Genomic DNA, 24,596 nt, shown 5'->3' on the forward strand with positions numbered 1-24,596 from the left:
ACTTTCACATAGCTAGTATGCCCCGATCAGGGGTGATGAATGAAGTAGCTAGTTGGTCGGACCCTTTCATCCGGATCTGATGATAACAGGAGTAAGCATCGAGGAAACGGAGTAATTTTGATCCTGTAGTGGACTCGATGATCTGGTCTATACAGGCCAAGGGATAAGGATCCTTAGGGCATGCCTAGTTGAGGCTTGTATAGTCAACACACATTCTCCACTTGTCAGTTCTTCTTGGGCACTGGGATGGGGTTTACAAGCTAGTCTCGATGTAGGACCTCCCTAATGAAGCCCAGCGTCGAGGAGGCTTGGCTATTTCTTCTTCTATAGCCCTGCGCCTTTCATCATCAAACCATCTGAAGCATTGCTTGACCGGCTTGGCATCGGCCCTGGATGCTCAGAGAATTCTCGATGATCTTCCTCGGGGATTCCAGGCATGTCTAAGGTTTCTAGGTGAATATGTCCCTAATTGTCAATCAAGAATTTGACGAGTTTCAGTCTTGTTGTGCCTTGTTCAAGCTACTCTCCAATGTTTGTGGTCTTACTCGGGTCAGTTTTCTCCAAGCGGACCTTCCTCGAATCTTCCCCAGGCATGAATGACGGTGCCACGGTTGGTTTCGAGGGGCATGAACTGGGCTGGTGACAGGCCTCCTTTCTTTGAGAGGTGGAATGTTGAAGTCAGAGACGCGGTGGCGCTAGCGTCGGAGCCCCTGAGTCCTGTCTTTGCTGTGAGGACATAGTCCAGCTTGCGCTGCGCCAGGATCCAACGTTTGGACCACATTCTCGATGAGAGTAGATCGCATTGATAAGCATTTTGAAGATCCCCTAGAGATCGTGATGACACCGTTAGGACTCAGCATCTTCATCTTTAGGTACGCATAGTGAGGGACAGCCATGAATTTAACGAAACATGGTATGCCGAGGATGGCATGATAAGTGTCCTAAAAATCCTACAACCTCAAAGGAGAGTATCTCCTAGCTGAAAGTTCGCCACCTCACCGAACATAACCCGTAGATCTACGATGCTGAGAGGCATCACCTATCTCCCTGGTACTATTCTGGTGATCGGGCCTCTCGATGGGCATAATTTGTCCGTGCCAATCTTTAGTCTTTCGAAAGTGCCCCAATATATCAGATTGGAATCACTTCCTCCATCCACGAAGATCTTAGTGGCACGAACAGTCTCAAGAATTACGCTGACAACTAGGGGGAACCTGCCAACATCGACCGAGTGTTCGGGTTGGTCACTTTCGTCGAAAGTGATCGGGTGCTCTGACCAAGGTAACCGGGTGTCGCGGCATAAGCCTCCCGAACAGCAGGTGCGTGTCCCGAATTTGATCGGATCCCTATATGGGCACGAATGGTCATCACTCGTTTGAGGGTTTGTTTCGAGTGTTCCTTACGCTGTCGATTGTCCCCTCAAGGGGTGTCCCATGAGAGAGTCTATGTGGCGGTTGTCGCACGGTACATCTTACAATCTTTGGCAAGATGAGCCACCGGGTATCCGTGATTCTAACACAGAAGGTTCATGGTGTAGCCAAGATTTACCCGATAACTCAGCTATTGGCTTCGCTTAATGCTCAGCCAGTTGGGTTCGTGATTTTTCTTCACTATCCAGGGTGTCTTAGCCCTGTTAGGGTTGATCGCGGGCGTCGGGAATAGCTCCTAGGCGCATGCCATTGTGGTGCTCTTAAGCCTGTCAAAAAATCTAGGCAAAACAATGTCTAGCGATGGTGATGGTTGTGCATCATCTGGGTGGTGTGATTCCCACCAGATCATGTGTGCGGTGTCGAGGTGGTACTCCTGACAGAATTGAGAGAAAGTAGACTTGGCATAGCGACTTACATGACAGTGCCTAGCTGAAGCGGTCCTACGTCGATCGTGTCTCCGAGCTTGGCGAGGTAGAGATGATTGGGCGATGATGACGTCATGGATGATGCACGGGTCTTGAAGTTGCCACTGCCATGGAACCCTTGATCACGCGGAGGCGGCGCCGTGACCGTCCTTTTCTGACCACCTCTTGATCACACCCTTACTCGACCTGTAGAGAATAGTCATCCGAAACAAAAACGAATCTGAACGCGAAAGGCCCTACCAGGCACGCCAACTGTCGGATTGTTTTGCTTCGGCAATATCCAACAACGTGATCGTGTAGATAGAATCGGATGGTAGCACACGAGATATAGATATTTATACTGGTTGCGGGCGCGGTGTGCGCTAATCCCTACTCCAGTGGTGCTGCTGCTCTTGTATTCGTATGCTCAATTATAGGGGTTGTTGCTCCTAGCTACGAGGTAGATGGAATTGGTGGAAGATGGATGATGTCGATCCCGAGCCCGAGGTCTCTACCCTCCTTTATATTGGCGGGAGAGGTAGGGTTACAGAGGGGGCGATCAGGCTAACAGATTATATTCCTAGTTTGCTTACAACAGATTGATCCTAGCTATCGTCAAGATACGCCTGCCTTGGTTTGCCTTGATCTCTACGTTGGTCGACCTGTGTCAGCCCTTACGGGCCTCCTCCTTGACGGTTGCTGGGCCGATAGCTTGGCGATGGTCATATACAAGGGCGGTGCAGGTACCCCTAGCCCCAGAAAATTGTGTTTGTAAAATTTGGTACAAGCAAGTATTTTGATTCAGCATGTACAAATGACAATTTTACTTTTGGTTTACCACTATACTTGCAGCATGGTCCTATACTCCTATACATTCTAGTTGCATAGCTAGCTGCAACTAGTTGCTACTTATTTTGTCAGATGAACACTTGCTATAGGTGTGCTTCATGCAGTAGCAGCAGCAGCACACCTACAACTAATGTTCAAGCTACTGCTGCAGTAAACTAGAACCTAGAAAAGAAAATTGCTGTGTTAACATCATCTCAAAACATCAGCCCGCTGAGTGAATTTATTTTGGTTCAAGCTATTTGTGAAAGCTCTTTGAACTTGTGTGCGACACTTCTTTGACTATTTAGTAGCTATGATCTTGTGCCATTTCGTGTTTCTTTATTGTAGCAATGTATTAGTTTATGTTAAGTAACTATGAACTTGTGGCACTTCTTTGATGTTGAGAAGCTGTGAATGTGAACCTGCGAGCTTTATTGATTTATGCATTTCAAATTTAGTTTAACAAAATTCAGTAATGCCAATTTCATACTGCATATAAATGTTGTTTTCAGGGAGATAAATACAATGATCAAGAACCAGATGCATTTGATTTATTCAGGGAGTGCCACTATAGCAAGAAAAATAAAGGCTACACCCCTACTGTACAGGAGGCTATTGTATGGCAGCGTTCAAACTTTGCTCTTTGTAATGCTTGATTTTAAATTGTCTCGCATCATCATCAACCATGTTTGCTACTTTCTTGCTAGACTCAAATGGGAAACAAACTGTCAGCACCTACAGATGGTGAGGAACCCAAGTCTGCTACTAAGGTTATAAGTGATGTGCTTGCTGAGAACACCAAGAAGAATCAGATCTTACAGAATGTGGGGATCGGAATGCACGGCCAAGATCAAGCGAACAGAACACTGAGGCCGAACTGGAAACAGAGAAGAGGGCAAATGCTGAGCTTTGTGTACAAGTGGCTGATTTGTCAAAGAAAGTCCAAGAATATGAGGAGGAAAGGATCAAGGATCAAGAGGAGATGAAGAAGAATCAATTTTATATGGAAGCAAAATTGAATGTCTGCTAAATCAATTTCGACCAAGTTAAACTATACATGGTGGTATATTTTTTGCTACTAACTTCATGCATTTTGCTGCTGCTAACTTGTGTCAAGTCAGTTTCGACCAAGTTAAGCTATACATGGTGGTCTACTGCTGCTGCTGCATGCAAGCATTTGTATGTTGGCTGCTGCTGCAACAAATAACTATGAACTTGTGGCACTTCTTTGATGTTATGAACTTGCTGCTGCTGCATACATGGCTGAAGTTGTATGCATTTTTTGGAAGTATCTATGTTGGCTTATGTGCCATGGTAAACTGCAAGGTTGATGGGATGGTTGATGAAACTTTGTATGCTAACTAATGTTGGATGAAAACTTATGTAATCTAATGTTGGATGAAAATTCATGTGATATGATGTTGGATGGAAACATAAGATTATTTATTTGATGTGCTACTTTTTTTGAGCAAAGCGTCACCTTTCTTTATTTATCAGGATAAGTGGTACAAACTCCATTAGGAGGAGCAACAAACCAAACATATCTTCCTACCGAAAAGTTTACAGAGCTCTAGCTAGACAATGAGCATCAACATTGTAGCGTCTGCCTTCATGAACAAACTCCATTCTTGTGAAGCTTCCCGTCCGGGACTGATTTCCAAGACGATTGGCCCCGTACCTCCCAAAACCCTCACCATGGATGTTTCTTACTGCATTGACACAGTCGCTTGCCACCTGGAGCGTTTGGAGGTCAAGGTCACTGGCTAAAGCCAGGCCCTCGCGGCACGCCACTACCTCGGCTGTTTCACCATGGATGTGCTGTTATAGTATTAGTTGTATGTGCTGTGTATATGGGCTGTATGTGCGAAAATGGGCTGTGTATATGGGTTGTGTGTGCTGTAGTAGTGGGCTAAAAAGTGCACTAAAAATTGGTGATAAAATTGGGGAGCAAAATGGCTAAATTTGGTCTACCAAAATGGCTGAAAAAGAGCGGCGAAAATGGCAGAAATTGGGCCAAAAATTGGCCCATCTTTGATTTTAGCCTGTTAATAAATGGGCTGAGGTAGTGTCCACGAAAGTATCCATGTAAGCATCAATGATGATGTGGCAATTCATCCATGACGGTTATTTTCATTGCAGGAAATGGGCTTGGGCTGGGCTAACTAGGCCTCGGGCTCTACCATGACGGTTTAAGACCGTCACCGATTTCGTTAATCCATGATGGTTTTCGATAAACCATCACACAGGTTAATCAGTGATGCTCAATCTATGATGATATCTAGAACCATCACAAATGTTGCTTGGTGACAGTTTTTTGTGATTCGTGACAGAAATTTTCCATTGTGGATTAATAGGATTCTTGTAGTGGTGGCGTCGGCGCGTCGTGAGGAGGTAGAAGCCATGGGCAGCAGTGGGCAGCGCGATGGTGGGCTGCAATGGGCTGTGCGGAGCAGGGCGAGGCCCAATCGCCGCCCTAGTCGTCGCGTGACTAGGCGCCACCTAGGTCGGCGCATAGCACGCCCCGTAGGCACCCACACCCTAGTTAATCCCTAACCCTCCCTCCTCCCTCCCGCTTATCAGCTTCCAGAGTCCACACGCCGCCTGCCTCCTACCCACTTCTCCATCCTCTGCACACAGATGCCGCACCCCACTGACTATCCACCCAATCCCAGCCATATCTTGCACCCAGCGGTGGTGCGTCCAATGCCCACTTTGATGTTCGGCACAGTGGGTCGGTCAGTAGCACGGCGAGGAGGGAGTGGATCTCGAAGATCCCACCTGAAGCCCCCTTGCGCCGCCTACCAGAGTCGATGTCCACCCGCACCTTCCCTAGGATGCCACCCGCAGGCCGCGGCCCTCCTAGGTAGGGTCGCTTCCATCAAGGTTGGAACCCTCTCATCCGGCGGGCTCTGCCAGCGCCCCCGGCTTGACTGGATCATCTCCAGGCTGGTGAGCTCGACTTCGAGGTCGACCGGATCCCCGTTGAGTTTGAGCCCAAGCCCAAGGTCCACGTCTAGTGGCAGGCAACGTAACGTAGGACTTAGACAGAATAGTCATTTTGGTCCCTTAATTATTACTAGAGGCTCAGTTTCTTCTCTGAACTTTCAAAACTACCGTTTTAGTCCTCAAACTGTATTTAAGATGTTCAGGTGAGCATATACATGAGTGTCCTTCGATGTTGATGTTAGTATTTGAACGTGGTCATAGGTGTAGTTGGATTCGGAGAGGAAGCGGAAGGCCTGCAAGGCAGACTGGGCAGGGGTCGGACCTCGAGTCATCCACGGCTGAGTGCACGGGGCCCTCCGCGTGGGGAAACGCAACCACTGAACCACCCGCTGCCCGGACGTCAGCACGGGGATGCAATGTGTGCCGTCTGCATCTGCATTGGAGGCCAGGTTGACACCGTGCAGGCGTGAACGTACGGGACGCGCGACCATACCGCGCACGCGTCAGGTTTCCTTCCAAATGGCAGGGGACGCGAGGAGGCCCTGGTTGCTGTCCATTTCGTTACGCATGGAGGACTGTGTGTTCTGCTGCGTCTGTTTATGCATCCTCATCATCTGACAGCATTTTTTTGAGAATTTGTGTTGGAACATCAATCACATGCCCACTGGAATCGATCAACTTCAAGCTAAGCGCAAGTTTCTGGAGTTGGTTTACAGGTGCAAAACTATACGTAGACGCATACGTACACCCAACTGGGATGCAGACTAGCCATCACGATTCACCACATGGATGGTTCCATCAGACTTGGTATGCATTTGTTCTTGGTGGACAATAGATGTAAACAGCCGGTTTCCTGAATGTTTGTGGACTCTGGTTCACCAGGGATGGCCACGGTCGCTGGGATTATATGTTTTTTTGCTTGTGAGGACTCTTGCCACGAATTATTTCTATATATTTCTGGTTGCTTGACTCTGCTTAGTTAAGTTCTGAGCTGTGAAAAAACTACTGTAAAATGCAAGCTTTGAAAAAACAAATATAAAGTATATATGTTGTTGAAAAATTATAAGTTCAACTACAAAGCATACCTTCTCCCTCTACCTGTCTTGAAATACCCGTGAAACGGCATCTCTTCCAACACATTTAGAAAAGCTGAAGCGGGGGTCTACAGTGCTGCAAAAATTGTAGTGTACACAAACAGTTGTTTCTGAAAAAGCAATTTAAATTTATGTCTTACCTGTTTGATTGATGTTTTGTTTTTTGGCAGTAGGTGACGTGTGAGAACGTGACGGTTACTAATCCATATAACGAAGAATCACACTTAGTCCGGTCTTAGTGGGAGTTTTATCCCAGTTTCATCCGCATTTTAGGGGGTGTTGGGACTGCACCACAAATTCTATCGTAGAGCAACTCAAAAAAAAACCTAGAGTTTATGGAACACCTCTTTAAATGCTTTCACAATTCCACCTTATTTCCCTGGAGCTGAATCTGTTTGACTGAGAAACGTGGAGTCGAGCTGAAAAAAACGTGGAGTGAAACAGTTCCAAACAGCCTTAATAAGCAGTCTGGTAGGTATTTTGATGAAGTGGCACCATATTTAAGAAGAGCAAAGAAATGAATTTTATGGGGATGAATCTCTCCTGGCACGGTTACCAACTCACAATGAGTCAAGGAATTAAATGTTTATGAAACTTATAGAATGAAACTATACATTGAGAGTGATTGTTTCAGTTCAAGTTTCATTGCATTTTATTTGATGTGGTATTTTTGGAAACAACACTATAAAATTCCTCCACTGAGACTGACCTAATTAATATGGATAATGTTGCTTACCTGACGTTCGGTACGTACAGGATGCTTCGTCCAACTGTGAACCACAAATAATGCTGCTTACGTGACGTCCGGATGGACGGACGCTTCGTCCAACTTTGGACCACCCAAAATATATCGGCCCATCCACGAAACAACAAGGCAGGCTGGTGGGCTTTTCTGTCCGCTCCAGAATACTCCAGACGCAATTTAGGACCCGTCGCCCCTTGCGCTCCCTTACTCTCAGACTCTCTGCCTTCCTGCACGCGCTTAGCAAGTCTTCATCTATCCTATGCTCCTTTCTCCCCATCTTTGTCCGCCAGTTTCTTCGCTCCTGTGCAACCATCCCGCGCCGTGCCGTGCCACACCACCATCCACCTCGCTCGTCGTGGACAGGGAGGCAGAGGAGGCCTATGCCTGTGCCTGGGGAGGCCTCGAGAGGCCTGGCACCTGCGCCCCATCCACGAAGCCGTCGGCAAGAAGGGGATCAGAGGCCTACGCCTGCACCTAGGTTTACGCTAGGGTCATTGCTCTTGATGCCCCCCTGACCCAAGCTTGCTAGTTACCAAAGTTCTCCCACCAGATAGGACCATGACTGCCGGACGACGCTATGTTTCAAGTGTTTCAGGCTTTTCAGACTTATGTTTAAGTGTTTTGTATAGATGTTGTAAAAGTTTATATGAGATGTTGCATATGTTGCAATGGCAATCTAAGTATGTTGTAAGCATATGTTTCAAGTGATTCTATTATTTCAGACGTATGTTTTCAAGTGTTTCATCTGGGTGTTTCAGAAATATATTTGGATGTCGCATAACATAAATGTTTCAAGTGTTTCGGGTGTTTCATCTGGATGTTGCAAAAGTAGATCTCGATGTTGCATATGTTATTATATCTATATATGCATGTTTCAATCATATGTTTTAAGTGTTTCATCTATTTTTAGTCATATGTTACGATTGTTTCAACTGAATATTTCAAAAGTAGATCTAGAGGAGCACATGTTGCAATGGCCCCGATGGCTGGCGGGCAACGGCCTGATGTAGTCGTCTGTTGTTGCTGCTGGGGACGTCACCGTGGGTCACCTGTGCAGGCAGCTGAGGTCGGTAGATGCCTCCATGGCGCACATCCTGCAGACTGCGTGAGGCGGGCACGCTCCTGCCTGTTACGACGCGGCGGGTAACGGTCCTCCTGTTACACGGGTATGGCGGGCGCGTTTCTGTTACATGGGATGGGACGCTGCACCCTAGATACGTTCGAATATGGAAGCAGCGTTTAGACGCCTGTGTGACCGAACGTACGGTCGCTAGCCCTTCCGTATTAATATTGTATGCATACATATATGGACGGGCGCTAGCACAAAGATCGAAGAACACTTTGACACCGACACACATGCATGTGTGGCCAACAGTCGTCCCATTTGATCATCAATACACAGAAAAATATCCACCTGTGACGTACACACACAATAAAATAAAACCATTACGTATTACCACCATACATGGATATTCACCTATGTTCGCTTGTTGGTTTTAATCAGGCTTATTCAACTAGTCAATAGTGTTTTTCTCTCACAACAAACTAGCACCAGTCAGCCCAAAGCAGTCTAGAAACCAACCAGCGAATACCCAGATTATGCATTTACGCAGCATCAAGGCTGAGAGCGACCGAATCACGGTTCACGGCCCGAAGTAGATGTGATCCGGAAGCCTGGGCTCAGGGATAGCCTGGAGCTGGTGCAAGCGAGACAGAGAGATCCCAAACTTCTCTTCCATGCTCACTTCCTCCGGCGCCATGCCGCCCGGGAGCCGCCACGCGTAGTCATGCACCAGGTTCGCCAGCACGAGCTGAACCATCCTGAGCCCAAGGCCGTGGGCGGGGCACATCCGGCGGCCGGCACCGAACGGCAGCAGCTCCAGGTCCTGGCCCTTGACGTCCACCTTGCTCTGCTTGCTCCCGGCGAGGAACCACTCTGACCGGAACACCCCGGCGTCGTCGCCCCACACGGCGGGCTCCCGGCCGATGGCCTAGACGTTGACGAGCACGCGCGTGCCTGGCACGACATCGTAGCCGGCCACCGTCGTGTGCTCGTGCGACACCCACGGGATCAGGAGCGGCACAACCGGGTGCAGCCGCATCGTCTCCTTCACGACGGCATCCAGGTACGGCAGGTCGGCTATGTCTCCCTCGCCGACCAGGCGGTCGCGGACCACAACGAGGTCCAGCTCATCGGTCACCTTTGCCCGGACGTCGGGCTTCCATAGGAGCTCAGACATGGCCCACTCCACAGTCACCGACGAGGTGTCCGTGCCGCCGGTGATGAGCTCCAGAACGGATGCCTTCACACCGTCGCGGTCGAGGGGGACCTCGAGGCATGGGTCGTCGGCGAGATGCAGCAGCAGGTCAACCTGTTAGACCTAAAGGAGAGGATCTCTAAGCATAAATCTAGCGAGTTCTCTTATAAATGGATAACATGTCCTAGTACGTCTACTAGACAGAGATTAGAGGGAGGAGTAGTGCTAGGTTACCGACCATCATAGGGCTTTGATCCAGCGGTGTCGGCCATGGTCGTTGTGTCGGTGTCTGCGCGAGGGCAGCGACGGTCGGTGAAGACGGTGATGGTGATGGGCGATGGCGACCGGCGGTGAAGACCGATGGCGGCGCAGTGCAGTGGTGGAGGTGCTTCCCATCACTGGCTGCGCCCCTCACTAGATGTAACACCTCGGGTGTTTAAATACTAAAACCTGACATATCATCATATGTATTACAAAGCATTTGGCATTTGGTGAAAACTTTGAGATGCACACACTAAAACAAGTTTATATTTATGTGTTAAGTATTGCTTGGTATTGTTTGAATCAAGTTTGAAACCTTTGTATTGATTTGAAATTCCGAAAACCCTGATTTTCAATATTTAAACCCTACCCTAAAAATCCATTTCAAAATCTAAGCATATTTTGGGGTTGAGCCCAAAAGCAAAAGTGTAGAGCTTGACATGTTATACAAAGTTTGTTTTTGAAGTTTTTCAAGTTGTTTAGTAAAATTTGGAGTAATTCAAAAAGGCGTAATTCGTTAAATTTCCCCATTTGAATTCCAAAAGTTCATTTCAAAATCTAGACCAAATTAGGAGTTGATTATTAAAGCAAAGTTATAGAACTTTTGATTTTCAACAACTTTTGTTTTTGGAGATTTTTGAGTTGTTATGAAAATTTGAGAGTAATTTGTGAATTTTGGCGAATGGCAAACTTGTAATTTTGGTGAACAGTGTCCACCGCCGAAGCTACATTGCTGGCGTTTCCTTCTTCGGCGTTCCAGGCGCGGTCGTGGCCGTTTTGGCGTCGCGCTGGCGCGGTGAAGGCCACAGCGCAGCTTCTTCGAGCTTCTTAGCCCCCTTTATAGCCTGAGCCGCCGTCGTTTTTGCCCTTTCTTCTTACTCTGTTTTTCCCGTCGCCTTGCTCATCTCCGGCGAGCCCGCGCCGTCGTTGTTGTGCTCCACCGTCGCTGATAAGCTAGTTCCAGCTTCGCTTACTCCTTGCACATCCAGCCGACCCACCAATTCGGCTTGTCTTCGTCGGGAACTCGAGTTGCATCGTCTTCTTCCTCGCGGCCGGCAACTCCTCTGCCGAGCACGATTCTCCGCGGCCAGAGCTCCACGGTGCATCTCCGTCCCTGGTTTTGGTTGATTCCGTTTCGTTTCGATGCTTTGGTACTTAATCCATAGTTGGTTGCTCATTTTGACCACTGCAGTTGCCGGTTCTTCCTCACCGACGATCTTTGCTCCGCCGTGATCACCGTGATCGTCGTCAAGCTTCTCCGTTGCTTCTCCGATCTCGCTCCTTGCTTCAACGCGTTCGGGGTGAGCCACTGGTGCTTCCTGGATCCTTTGTTTGAGCTCTACCGGTTGCACGCCACCAGCGTAGCATTGCCGTGCCACCGCGTCCGCCATGGCCGACATCGAGCTAGTATAGGGCCGTAATCAGTGCTGATAGGGACGTCAATCGATGCGCCTAGTCTTGGTGATCGTTTTGGTACTTTGGCCATCGCCGTTGGACTCACTGTCGACGAGTTTACGTCGGTCAGCGCCGTCGCCGTCGTGGTCAAACGCGCGAGGTTAGGGATGACAGGTGGGACCCGTTGTCAGCGACTCAGCGTTCAAATGGATTTTTCTATTTTTCAGCAATGAATGAATAGTATCTGTTTTTGTTATTTTTGTATAGATTTATTTAGAGCTCTAAAAATTATGAAAATTTTTGTGTGACCTCTATGTGATGTATATTATTTAAGAAAAATATGAAATATTGTTTTTCAGCACTTTTGAATGTGATAAAAATTGCTCAATTTATTAATAAATGGATTTCCATGATTTTTCTAGGCTTATTTAATTGTCCAAAAATTATGAAATTTGTTTTGCCACTTACTTATCATGTAATGAACATTTACTAAAATTTTGAGCTCAATTAGAATAAGTTGATTTATTTCATAATTTTGAATTAAATAATTAATTCATAAAAGCAAATAGTAACATTTAATGATTTAGATTTTGTTGGAAATCTTGGATTGAGTGATGACCTTGGGTCATTAGTTGATAATGATCCTTGGCAATTAATGTATGTGTTACGAAAAAGATTTAGTTGTTTAACTTGCAACTGTACCATGGAGGAAAGTTGTATTCAAATTGTTAAATTTTACATCCATCATTGAGCATCATGTTTCGTATTCCGCATCATGTTAAACATGGCATTGTTATTACGTGTAGTGAACGAAGGTGAACACGTGGTAGTTAATCAAGTTGTTGAGGAGGTTAATCCGTCTGTTGAGGTTGGATTGAATACTTGTGAAACATCGTAGGAACCGGACTTTTCCGTCAACGAAGGCAAGCCCCGGATGCATACAACCCTACCTTGTGTTTTACAAATTAATTTCGCTTTTGCTTTCTGTTACTGCATTAAGTGATTAGGAGTTAAGTAAGAGCCTAATTGGTGCATTACCAACCTTGTTATTCCATATTTACCATATTACCAGTTTTAAATTCGTATATGCCTAGTTTTGCTTAGCTATGCGTAGAACGATGAAGTCAAGTGATTAACTGTCACATGCAAGTTTCTAATGGAACCTTGGTTACTTATGTTATCATGTGATATGGGAATCTGGAGTAATAAATCTAGACCGGGCGGACTCGGTGTGTGTGAGCCACAAGACATGGAGGTCTTGTGAGTGGGTTCTTTTTCGCCTGTGTCGATTAAGGCACGTCCGTTGTTGAATTGCATGAGGTGAGAATTTGTAGTACTAACCACATACTCCAGTAAGCCTTTACTCGGCTATTCTATTATGAGAATGGCTACTCACGCACTGGGAGTGGAGAGATGGCGAGAATAGCGTGTACCCTCGTAGCAATGGGCTGGATTGGTGGAGTACTGTATTCTCGATTGGCGCGGACCCGTTCTTGTTTTAGAGGATCCGAGGGTAGGTTGGTATATGTAGGTCAGGGACCTGCATATGTCGTGTGGTCTAAAATTCCCAGCTGGGTTTAATCGGTTCGAATCGTCGTTGCTCCTCGGTTATGGAGACTCAACTCACTGTTCATCATCGTAGTATTAATAACTGGAACTTGAGAAAGGTTTGCGAAAGAGGTTGATATGAAGTTCATGATCTCATTACGGATCATGGCAGATTCATATGTGGTACTTATAAAGTTTTACCTTTGAATTAAAGAATTTCGTTAAAGAGCTTTTACGCAAAAGAACTTTGATTATTGTTAAAGCCATACCATGAATCCCATGAGCCGGCATTCCTGAGTTCTATCTGTTTTATTTTGGTTAAGTCTTGTTGAGTACTTTTGTACTCAGGGTTCGTTGACCCCTTGTTGCAGGTGAGCCTCATGAGCAGATCTATTTTGGATCGTGCTGCATGACTATCGTTCATTCTAACGATGAGAAGTAAATGTGTGGCCCTTGGGCAGGGCAGTTTCATTGTGTGTTTTGTATTATATTATAATGCCACTCCACTATTTCATTTTGTAATAAACATCGAACCTAGTTGCGAGGTTTGAAACTACTGTTTTGTAAATTATGTTATTGTAAGACTTCCGCTATTTTTACTCTGATGTATATATTTGAATAAATGTTGTAATACTGCAATGACTCTGTAATGTGATCCTGCTCAGAAATCATGGATGATTCGGGGTTCCCCGAGGACACCCGACAGTCTTTTTAAGTTAATGGAAACATATGCATAAATGTCAAAGGTCATCGGACAGTGACAGGTGCTTATGGGCCCTATAACTTAGGAGGTTCTGCCACACTAGATCGGGGTTAGGGTTTGTTGGTGGGGAGCTCGGCTCAGGTGAACCTCATGACTTGAGCCACTGGCCCCCACCTGTATTTATTGCGCAGTGTGATAGGGGCCCTCTAGCCATAGTGGGCTGGGCACCCGCAATCAAGGCGCGGATCAAAGGCCCAACTAGGCCGTTGGGCCTAGTTTGGGATTAGAGATCAATGTAACAATCTCTCCCTTGATCTCCTACCATCTTTCAATTTCATATCATTTACTTCTGTTCATTTCATTACATATTAGCGCAGAGAGCATGTTTCATCATCACGATCAATTGCCGATACATTTAACAGCTACAACACACTACTCTGTTCTGAAATAGATACTTAACTTTGGGCCTTCTTTTGTCCAGGAATTATAGGCTTTCCCTTAAACCCATGCTGGCTACATATTCTCTGAACACATTGGGTGGTAAGCCTTTTGTAAGCGGATCCGCGAGCATCTTTTCGGTACTTATATGCTCAAGACTTATGACATGATCCCAGACTTTATCTTTCACAACATAATACTTTATGTCAATGTGTTTGGTAGCACCACTTGACTTATTGTTGTGAGCATACTGTACTGTCAGATTATTATCGCAGTATAACTTAAGTGGTCTATAGATGTCGTCAACCACCTTCAAACTGGGTATGAACTTCTTTAGCCAGTTCACATGTCCTGTTGCCTCATAATACGCTACAAACTCGGCATACATTATGGACGATATAGTGATGGTTTTGTCAACAAAAGATGCTCGGCAGTCCACCGAGGGGTATCCCACGATGCTAGATTTGTCGTAGAGGTGAGCGAGATCAGGAGGAAGATGGTAATACAAGCACCAAGACATAAGATTTAGACAGATTCGGCCATCAGTATGACGTAATACCTATATCCTGTGTTCTGATGTATTGCATTGAGATGTATCGATCATTGTGTAGATGTATGTATCTTGATGTAGCCCGTCCGCTAGGGGGCCCCTACCTCTCCTTATATAGTCTAGAGGGGTAGGGTTACAAGGAAAGTAGCCTATTTGGTACTATACAATATCTTGCGATGCACGTCGAGCAGCGCCATGCATGCCATGATCTTGTGGGCTGGGCCACCTCTGATGGTTAGGCCCATGTCTTGTCTTGTGTATACCAGGGACCATACCCCCATAGCTAGTCCCCGAGCCTGACAGTAGGTGACGTAGTCACATGATGCCAGGGTCAGAAAGTAGAAGACCAGTCGAGCAGGCAGCCAGTCGTCGGGCGTAGCCACGAGATGAGAACAAGCACATTCACCACAAGGTGAAGTGTGCCCACTTAGTCCCTGAGCCTGCTGGAAGATGAAGAATGAATCTTGTAGCAGGGTCAAAGAAAAAGAAGTCTAAAAGCTTGCTAACGTCGTCTGACATGCACGTATCAAGACCCCAGACGTGCTGCCCAAGATCAGCACCCTAATCCGAAACAACATGGAGCAGCTTGATAGCACACCGACAAGACGTAGCAAGATCCGACCACCAAGGGAGCACCGAGGAGCGAGGAGTCCCCAGCGTCGTTGGTGATGTCCGAGCACCGAGGAGCGAGGAGTCCCCGGCGTCGCTAGCGATGACCGAGCACTAAGGAACAGAGAGTCCCCGATGTCGGTGGCGATGACCGAGCACCAAGGAGCGAGGAGTCCCTGGCGTTGCTAGCGATGACCGAGCACTGAGGAGAGAGGAGTCCTCGGTGTCGCTAGTGATGTCTGAGCATCGAGGAGCGAGGAGTCCCCGGTGTCGTTGGCGATGACCGAACACCGAGGAGCGAGGAGTCCCCAGCGTCACTTGCGATGACCGAGCACCAAGGAGCGAGGAGTCCCCGGTGTCGCTGGCGATGACCAAGCATCGAGGAGCGGGGAGTCCCCGGCGTCGCTGGCGATGTCCGAGCACCGAGGAGCGAGGAGTCCCTAGCATCGCTGGTGATGACCGAGCACCAAGGAGCGAGGAGTCCCCGGCGTCGCTGGCGATGACCGAGCACCGAGGAACAAGGAGTCCCCAGCATCGCTGGCAATGATCGAGCACCGAGGAGCGAGGAGTCCCCGGTGTCACTGGTGATGTTCGAGCACCGAGGAGCGAGGAGTCCTCGGCATCGCTGGCGATGTTCGAGCACCGAGGAGCGAGGAGTCCCTAGCGTCACTGGCGATGACCGAGCACCGAGGAGTCCCCAACATAGACGGCGATGTCCGAGCACCAAGGAGTCCCCGACGAAGCTGGTGATGTCCGAGCGCCGAGGAGCGAGGAGTCCTCGGCGCTGCTGGCGATGACTGAGCACCGAGGAGCAAGGAGTCCCCGGCGTCGCTGGCGATGACCGAGCACCGAGGAGCGAGGAGTCCCTGGCATCGCTAGTGATGTTCGAGCACCGAGGAGCGAGGAGTCCTCGGCATCGCTGGCAATGTCCGAGCACTGAGGAGCGAGGAGTCCCCGGCATCGCTGGCGATGATCGACCACCGAGGAGTCCCCGGCGTAGGCAGCGATGTCCGAGCACCAAGGAGTCCCCAGCGAAGCTAGCGATGTCCGAGCACCGAGGAGCGAGGAGTCCCCGGTGCCGCTGGCGATGACCGAGCATCGAGGAGTCCCCAGCGTAGGCGGTGATGTTCGAGCATCGAGGAGTCCCAGGCGAAGCTAGCGAGGTCCGAGGACTAAGGAGTCCCCGGCGTAGCTGGCGAGGTCTGAGGACTGAGGAGTCCCCGGTGTAGCTGGCGATGTCCGTGCGGTGAAGTGTGCCCACTTACTCCTTGAGCACAAAGAAACCGAGCGCCGAGGAGTCCTCGGCGTAGCTGACGATGAAGCATGAGCGACGAACAGTCTGGTCAACTGGTCGGTGGCAAAGTGAGCATTGAGTAGAAGCGACCGGCGAACAATCCAATCAACTGGTCGGCGATAGAGTCCATGAACCAAGCGGTCCGACCAGTTGATCGGTGGAGAAGCCCGAGCACCAGGTGATCCGATCACCTGGACGATGATCCTGCAATACAAACATGTAGAACGAGTAGTACATGATGTAAAGATATATGAACTCTAGAGAAAAAATAGCGTATGTAGCTTGGCGATCAGTTGGAGCGAAGATGTATTTAATATAAACCGCCCGAACAGTTAGTGTGTAGCTGAGTCTCTAGCCCTAGCTAGCCTATTAACCATAACACGGAGCGCGGAGCCCGTGCACGTGTTGGAGGAACAAGAGTCACTAAGAAGCTGCTGCTGACCACCCATAACGCAGAGGGCAGATGCTCGTGCACGTGTAGGGAGGAGCCGGAGACAGGGCCATCTCTGAAGGCGTGCGAGCATCAACAGGACTGTTCGGGGGGTTCGGAAAATCGTTTGGAGATCAAACATGGAGAAAACAGTTTGGAGAAACATTGCGGCGATATATGGAGAGTGGAGAATATTTAGAAAAATATTAAAGCGTGACTTAGCTTTAGACAGAAAGTCTGGTGGACGGCATATGACGCTATCTGGTCAGCGAGAGGATGGACGTCTTCAACCTGGTTGATGAATTTGCCCCTTTGGGCATGTTGGTAAGCGGCGGCGACGTTGGCGAACCTGAAGGGTAGGGCCGTAACCCCTGGAGTTTTTTGAGCAGCCTCCAATAGATCTGATCGATGGATGTGATCAGATCGTTGTTGTTGATCTGCCTCCTCTGGTAGCGAGGAAGCGGGCGATGAGTTGTTGATGAAGGCGACCTCGGAAGTGGTTCTGAGATCGGATCTGCAGTCGCGGGGGCTGATGTAGCTAGTGATGAATCGTTGTCGTGGACCGGCATGGATCTCCAAGAGATTGATGATGAGAACGCGCTGTTGATTTGAGGTCCATATGGCTCACCATGGATCAAGCGCACACCCCTACCTGGCGCTCCAACTGTCGACAAAAGATGCTCGGCGGTCCACCGAGGGGTATCCCATGATGATAGATTTGTCATAGAGGTGAGCGAGATCAGGAGCGAGATGGTAATACAAGCACCAAGACACAAGATTTAGACAGGTTCGACCGTCAGTATGACGTAATACCTACATCCTGTGTTCTGATGTATTGCATTGAGATGTATCGATCATTGTGTAGATATATGTATCTTGATGTAGCCCATCCGCTAGGGGACCCCTACCTCTCCTTATATAATCTGGAGGGGTAGGGTTACAAGGAAAGTAGCCTATTTGGTACTATACAATATCTTGCGATGCACACCGAGCAGCGCCGTGCACGTCATAATCTTGTGCGCTAGCCACCTCTAATGGTGTGGCCCATGTCTTGTCTTGTGTATACTGGGGGTCATACCCCCATAGGTTTGCTTTGAGCTTTTCCATGAAATAGCTCCCACTGTGAGAGTGAATACATATCCAGACGTGGATTTTCTATCATCTCCCGCATAATTAGAATCTGAATATCCCACTATATGGAGTGAATTAGATCTTCTATACATCATCATGAGGCCTTTCGTTCCTTGCAAATATCGCAAGACTTTTTTTACTAATTTCCAGTGTTCTGTTCTAGGATTGCTCTAGAATCTACCAAGTAACCCGGTAACAAATGCCAAGTCAGGACGCGTACATACTTAAGCATATTACAAGCTTCCGACAACTGAAGCATATGAAACCGTTTTCATTTGATCGATCTCACACTGATTCCTGGGGCATTGAAAATCCCCATATCTATCGCCCTTGACTATAGGAGTAGGTGAGGGACTACATTTGTGCATACTAAATTTCTTTAGGATTCTTTCTATGTATGCCTTTTGTGATAGTACTAATATCCCTTTATTTCTATCTCGGTGAATCTCGATCTCTAGAATGAACGAGGCTTCACCAAGATCTTTCATATCAAACTTTGAGGACAAAAACTTCTTTGTCTCCAGTAGTAGACTGACATCACTACTAGCAAGTAAGATATCGTCCACATACAGGACAAAGAAGATAAACTTCCTATTTTTAAACTTTGCATAGACACAACTGTCCTCAACATTCTCTTTAAACCCAAAATTCCTTATTGTCTAATCAACCTTCAAGTACCACTGTCTTGAAGCTTGTTTTAATCCATAAATGGATTTCTTTAGGCGGCATCCCATTCGTTCTTTTCCTTCCATGACAAAACCTTTTGGTTGTGCCACGTAAACATTTTTCTCCAAGTCCCCATTGAGAAATGTTGTCTTTACATCCATCTGATGTAATTCTAAATCATAATGTGTCACTAATGCCATTATTATTCTGAAGGAATCTTTACATGAGACTGGAGAAAAGGCCTCATTGTAATCAATCCCTTCTCTTTGCATAAAGCCTTTTGCCATAAGTCGCGCTTTATATCTCTCTATATTCCCTTGAGAGTCAAGTTTAGTTTTGTAGACCCATTTACAGCCTACTATTTTAGCTCCTTTAGAAATTATTTCCAAGTCCCAAACTTTATTGGCATTCATTGATTTCATTTCATCTTCCATGGCCTCAAAACACTTTGATGAATGATCACTTCTCATGGCTTCTTCAAATAAGGTGGGATCATCCTTCATTTGAAATTCCTCAGTATTGTATACTTCATAGTCAGTAGGAATAGCCGATTTTCTAACTCTTTGAGACCTTCTAGGGGCCTCCACATTTGGCACATCTTCTATTTGAGGCTATTATTGCTCCCCCTCATGTGTGACAATAGGTTCTATAGGATCCTGAAGAACAGGTTCATCATCGTCATTCATTGTTGCCACAGGCAGAATAACAACAGGTGCTAGCACTACAGTATCTTGCACTGTTGGTGCAGCGACAGCAGGTAGTGAGAAAATTGGCTCATGAATCATCGGAGTGGGCGCATACACCCGCTTCTCTTCAAAGTCAATTTCTCGAGCGTGGCCGGTGGAGGACGGCGAGGACGTCGACGCCGTCGTGGCCGTGGTCGTCGGGTGCAGGTCGCGCAGCATGGTGCGCACCTCCTCGGCGCGGACGCGCTCCGTCAGCCAGAGCTGCCGCGCGCTGAGAAGCTCCATGATCCACAGCTTGTGTATCTGCCACCAGTACGGGCCATGGTGCGACCACAGCATGCCAGAGTAGTTTTACACGGTGTACTTGCCGCAGGCCATGCAGGGCCGATCGAGGTACGCCAGGTCCTGTGTCATGAAGAGGACCTCAGCCACCTCGACGGAGGAGCTGACGACGGCTGGGAAGGCGCCGAAGCGAAGGGACATGAGCGCACCATACCGCGCCGAGAGCTCGTGGATGGTGCGGTGTGGTAGGGTGCCTAGGAGGTTCAGGTTGCTGATCACCGGCCACAGCCGAGGACCCAGCGGGATGTTGTGCTTGCGAGCTTGTCGGTGCTGGTGGCCACAACGGCGGAGAATGGTCGTCGTCACGAGGAAGAGCGCGGTGGCCAGTAGGATCGTCGTCGCGAGGGAGGACGACGTTCGTGGTGGTACCGGTACCTCCATTACTGTCTACTCAAACCTCTGGAGCTACTAGGTGGTTGTGTACTAATAAGAACCGAAGAAGACTGGATGTGGCAACAACTGGTTGTGTACTAATAATGAGATTGTGTTCCCTTGTGGGGCCAAGCGAAGCAAGTGTGTGGTGGGTTCGATCCGTACACCCAAATCTTATCGGGCGTGCGTGCGCTGATAAAACTAGCGGCGCAGACGTCCCTGATACTAGGGAACAAGGGGGCGGGGGCGGGGGCGGGGACAGTGGGTGTAACAGCCAATGGCGAGGTCGCCATGGCCGGGGCGATGAACGAGACGGTGACAGTTAGGGTTTCACTTTTGTAACCATCCATGGCCAGCGGGCTTAGAAGGAGGGGCCCAGAGGCGACGTGCGGCCATGTGGTGCTGGTGGGTTGAGAGTGATGAGTGAGGAGGTGGCAGCATCGCCGAGCAGGCAACGGAGGACATGTGGATGGGCAGTGCCGGCGGCGGGGGCAAGGAGTCGCCGATGAGCTCTTGGATTGGGATTAGGGAAGGGTGGGTTCATCCGGCAGGGGTGGGCGGCGGGCAGGGAGGTCACCGATGAGGTCGCCGACGGCTTAGGCAGTGGTCGAGGTGGGCGAGGGAGGGGCTCGCCATTGTAGCGTTTGGATGTTGTCCCAAAAAGAGAGTCGCTGGAGCTGTGGGTCTTAAGAAAAATAACTTTATCCCTTCTCCCCTGCTCGGCATTCACCTCCACCATTCGACCACAGTACCATCAACACCCGTCACCCCCACCCTTCGCCGGCATTCGTCGGCACTGCCACCCTGCGTGCGCCACCATCTCAACCTCGCCGGCGGGAGGACGGTGGATGCCATCCTCCCTCTTCTCCACCACCGGCCTTGACCCCCTCGTGCGCGACTCTCTTCTCCTCTGCCGGCCTTGACTTTCGTGTGCGCCGCACTCCACCACCGGCAACCCCGCGTGCACCTCTCTCTTCTCCACCACCATCCTCGACCCACACAGGGCACCCTCCGGCCCACTCGCCCGCGCAGCCATGCATGGTCGAGATCTAGACACGCTCATCTCGGAGGGGCAAGGCAGGGTTCCTGAGAGGCACGCGGCGGAGGCCATGCCAGCCCGCGCCGGACGCGTGCTGCTCTAGTGTAGGCGTACGGGCCCAAGTTCCCCGACACCTGCAGTTATGCACAAGACTAAGGAGGAGCGAAGATACGAGTGCGGCAAGGTGGAGAGGTGTGATGTGGAAGCGGAGCAATATGGCAAATCTGAGGGGCAGTAACATCTTTTGCTTTGAGCCTGGGTTCCTGTATTGATATTTTGGGACGGAGGGAGTATAATTTTTGCAGCATTGTAGACCCGCTTTCAGCTTTTGTAAATGCGTTGGAAGAGATGTCGTTTTACGGGTATTTCAAGACAGCTAGTAGGGAGAAGGTATGTTTGAACCAAACAACTTACAATTTTTCAACAACATATACTTTATATTAGCTTTTTTTTAGCTTACATTTGACAGTAGTTTTTTCACGGCTCAAAACTTAACTAAACAGAGTCGTCAAGCAAGCAGAAATATATACCACATATGAAATATTGGTGGCAAGAGTCCTCGCAAGCAAAAATATCCCAGCCACCGTGGCCGTCCCTGGTGAACCAGAGTCCACAAACATTCAGGAAACCGGCTGTTCACAACTATTGTCCACAAAGACCAAATGCATGCCAACTTGCCAAGTCTGATGGAACCATCCATGTGGTGAATCATTGTTGGGTGTACGTATAGATTTGCACCTATACAAACCAACTTCAGAAACTTCCGCTTAGCTTGAAGTTGATCGATTCCAGTGAGGATGTGACGTGAAAAAGCTTCTTCCAACCGAAATTCTCAACAACAACAAAAAATGCTGTGAGATCAGGATGCATGTACAGACGCAGACGCTTACAGAGCACACATATTGGTATGATGGCGCGCTCCGTTCATGCTCACGCTTGCACGGTGTCACCCTCCAATGCAGATGCAGACGGCAAAAGTTGCATCCCCGTGCTGATGATTCCCGGGAGCGGGTGGTTCAGTGGTTGCGTTTCCCCACGCGGACTCCGCAGCCGCGGATGACTCGAGGTCCGACCCCGGCCCAGTCTGCCCGTAATAATATATTTAGCAGGCCTTCGCTTCCTCTCTTCCGAATCCAACTACGCCTAAAGGTAGCTATAATAATACAAGATGGATGCAGTTGGCAGAGATGGTGGTGGCGACATGCATATAAAAATTGTCATTTTTCTAGGAGCCAAACCATACGGGTCATGTTCTCGTGTATTATAATCCGTACTTTTTAACTTATTTTTTTAGCCGGAACAGTGTTTTAGCTTTTTTTCAGCGAAGCGAACAGGGCCATAAAGTTTGACCAAATTTATAACAAAAAATTCTAACATTTATGATAGAAAATAAGCATCATTGGATTGCCTATGAAATATTTTAGTAGTAGATATAGTTAAAGATATAAATCCTACTATTACTAATTGGAGGCCCGAACGGAGGTACCACGTTAATTCTCACCAGATGCGCTAGAAAAAAAAAGATAAATCCTAGAAATTCAAAAAATAATTAGAAACATCCGGCCTTTAATTTGTTAGACTCTAATCATCATCACCAATATTAGTCATTGGATCTATTATAGTTTATTAAAAATAATTACCCACCACTACCATTATAAAAAATATATAAAGTAACCCCTAATTTTGCATGTAAATTATCCACCTATGCCATTATGAAAGATAATTAAAAATAACCCCCCTATATTTGTATATAAATTATCCACACTGCTATTATGAAAAAATAATTCCAAATAACCTCCTAAATTTCCATCTAAATTACCCACCTTGGCCATTATGAAAAATAATTTAAAATAACCCTCTAACATTGCATCTAAATTACCCAGCTTTGTCAATATAAAAGATCTTTGCCATTACAAAAGATAATTAAAAATAACCCCCTAGATTTGTGTATAAATTATCCACATATGTTATTATGAAAAATAATTCCAAATAACCTCCTAAATTTGCATCTAAATTACCACCTTAGCCATTATGAAAAATAATTTAAAATAACCCGTCTAAATTACCTAGCTTTATCAATATAAAAGATAATTTAAAATAATCCTCCAACTTTGTATCTAAATTTACCCACATCTACCATTGTCCAAAAATTTACCCACAACTATCCATATATGTCATCGTGAAAGATAATATAAGGTATTACCTTTATATTTGTGTGTACCTTAGCCATTATAAAAAAAATAAGCAAAAAATCTCTAAAATCTACACATAAATAGAAATATATATTATTAGAAAAAAATTAAATCAATACCATAAAGTATGACATATATATACATATCTAAATTAATTAAGAGTTCTGTAATCATGAAATAAAATAACTATAATAACTTATGAAACATGGAAAATTGTCCACTTAACAAACCAGGTAGCAATAACACTCTATATTAATACTCCATAGTAATAAATTTCATGTTATTATTTTACATAGGTTTGCATTTAACCTATCCATATATGTCGTTATGAAAGATAATATAAGGTATTGCCTTTACATTTGTGTGTACCTTAGCCATTATAAAAATTAAGCAAAAAATCTCAGAAATCTACACATAAATAGAAATATATATTATTAGAAAATATTAAATCAATACCATAAAGTTTGATATATATATATATATATATATATATATATATATATATACATATCTAAATTAATTACAGAGTTCTGTAATCATGAAATAAAATAACTATAATCTATGAAATAATAAAATAAGTATAATAACTTATGAAACATGGAAAATTATTGACTTAACAAACCAGGTAGCAATAACACTCTATATTAATACTCCATGATAATAAATTCCATAAGTTATTATTTTACAAGTTTATATACTTTTAATGAAACATTATGTCATATCAATATTATTAATTTAATTTTATGCACTCTATGATATATAAATAAAACTACACACATATAATCCATGTTTAGTGTTAGGATGCAAGCCAAGTTTCAACTTATGTGGAAAACAATACTACTAGGATATAGACTCTTTTAAATAAAAAACCATTTTTGAATAAATTATAAAGAATACTAGAATATCTAATTAACATGAAAATTGCAACTTGACTAAAAGTTAAAAGATAAACTATAGGTTTATCAAGGGTTTATATATCTGAAGACTAGATTTCAACTAAATACATATCATGCTAGAAAAAGTATAAATACTAGAAATTCTAACTAGAGGTCCTCACTAGAGCTTGCATGCTAATCCTCAGAAGACTTGATTTGAAAACAAGATAGATCGTAGAAATTCTCATAAAAGTAAGAAACATCTTACCATCAATAATAATAATAGCTATTAGATCTATTCTATTTTCTAAATAACTATCCATTTGTGCTATCATGTAAAACAATAAAATGACTCTAATT

At 46.4% G+C, this 24,596-nt stretch overlaps 1 protein-coding gene and 2 pseudogenes across 1 annotated transcript; 1 reads left to right on the forward strand and 2 right to left on the reverse strand.

Moving 5' to 3' along the window:
• The window catches only part of LOC136499507 (uncharacterized), a 35,256-nt pseudogene extending 31,564 nt beyond the window's left edge, over positions 1 to 3,692 (forward strand).
• Positions 3,693 to 9,090: 5,398 nt separating this feature from the next.
• Positions 9,091 to 19,755, reverse strand: LOC136499508 (trimethyltridecatetraene synthase-like; annotated as a pseudogene).
• A 12-nt stretch (positions 19,756 to 19,767) lies between these two features.
• LOC136499509 (trimethyltridecatetraene synthase-like) lies at positions 19,768 to 20,139 on the reverse strand. Its single transcript, XM_066495136.1, has one exon. The coding sequence runs from the start codon at positions 20,137 to 20,139 to the stop codon at positions 19,768 to 19,770; it is 372 nt and encodes a 123-aa protein (XP_066351233.1).
• Between the last annotated feature and the right edge of the window lie 4,457 nt (positions 20,140 to 24,596).

Source organism: Miscanthus floridulus, chromosome 13 (genome assembly GCF_019320115.1).
Source record: "Miscanthus floridulus cultivar M001 chromosome 13, ASM1932011v1, whole genome shotgun sequence".
Lineage (NCBI taxonomy): Eukaryota > Viridiplantae > Streptophyta > Magnoliopsida > Poales > Poaceae > Miscanthus > Miscanthus floridulus.

Bases quoted from the DNA above. Each gene is read 5' to 3' on its own strand.
- LOC136499509 (XM_066495136.1), bottom strand. From the start codon at position 20,139: ATGGAGGTACCGGTACCACCACGAACGTCGTCCTCCCTCGCGACGACG.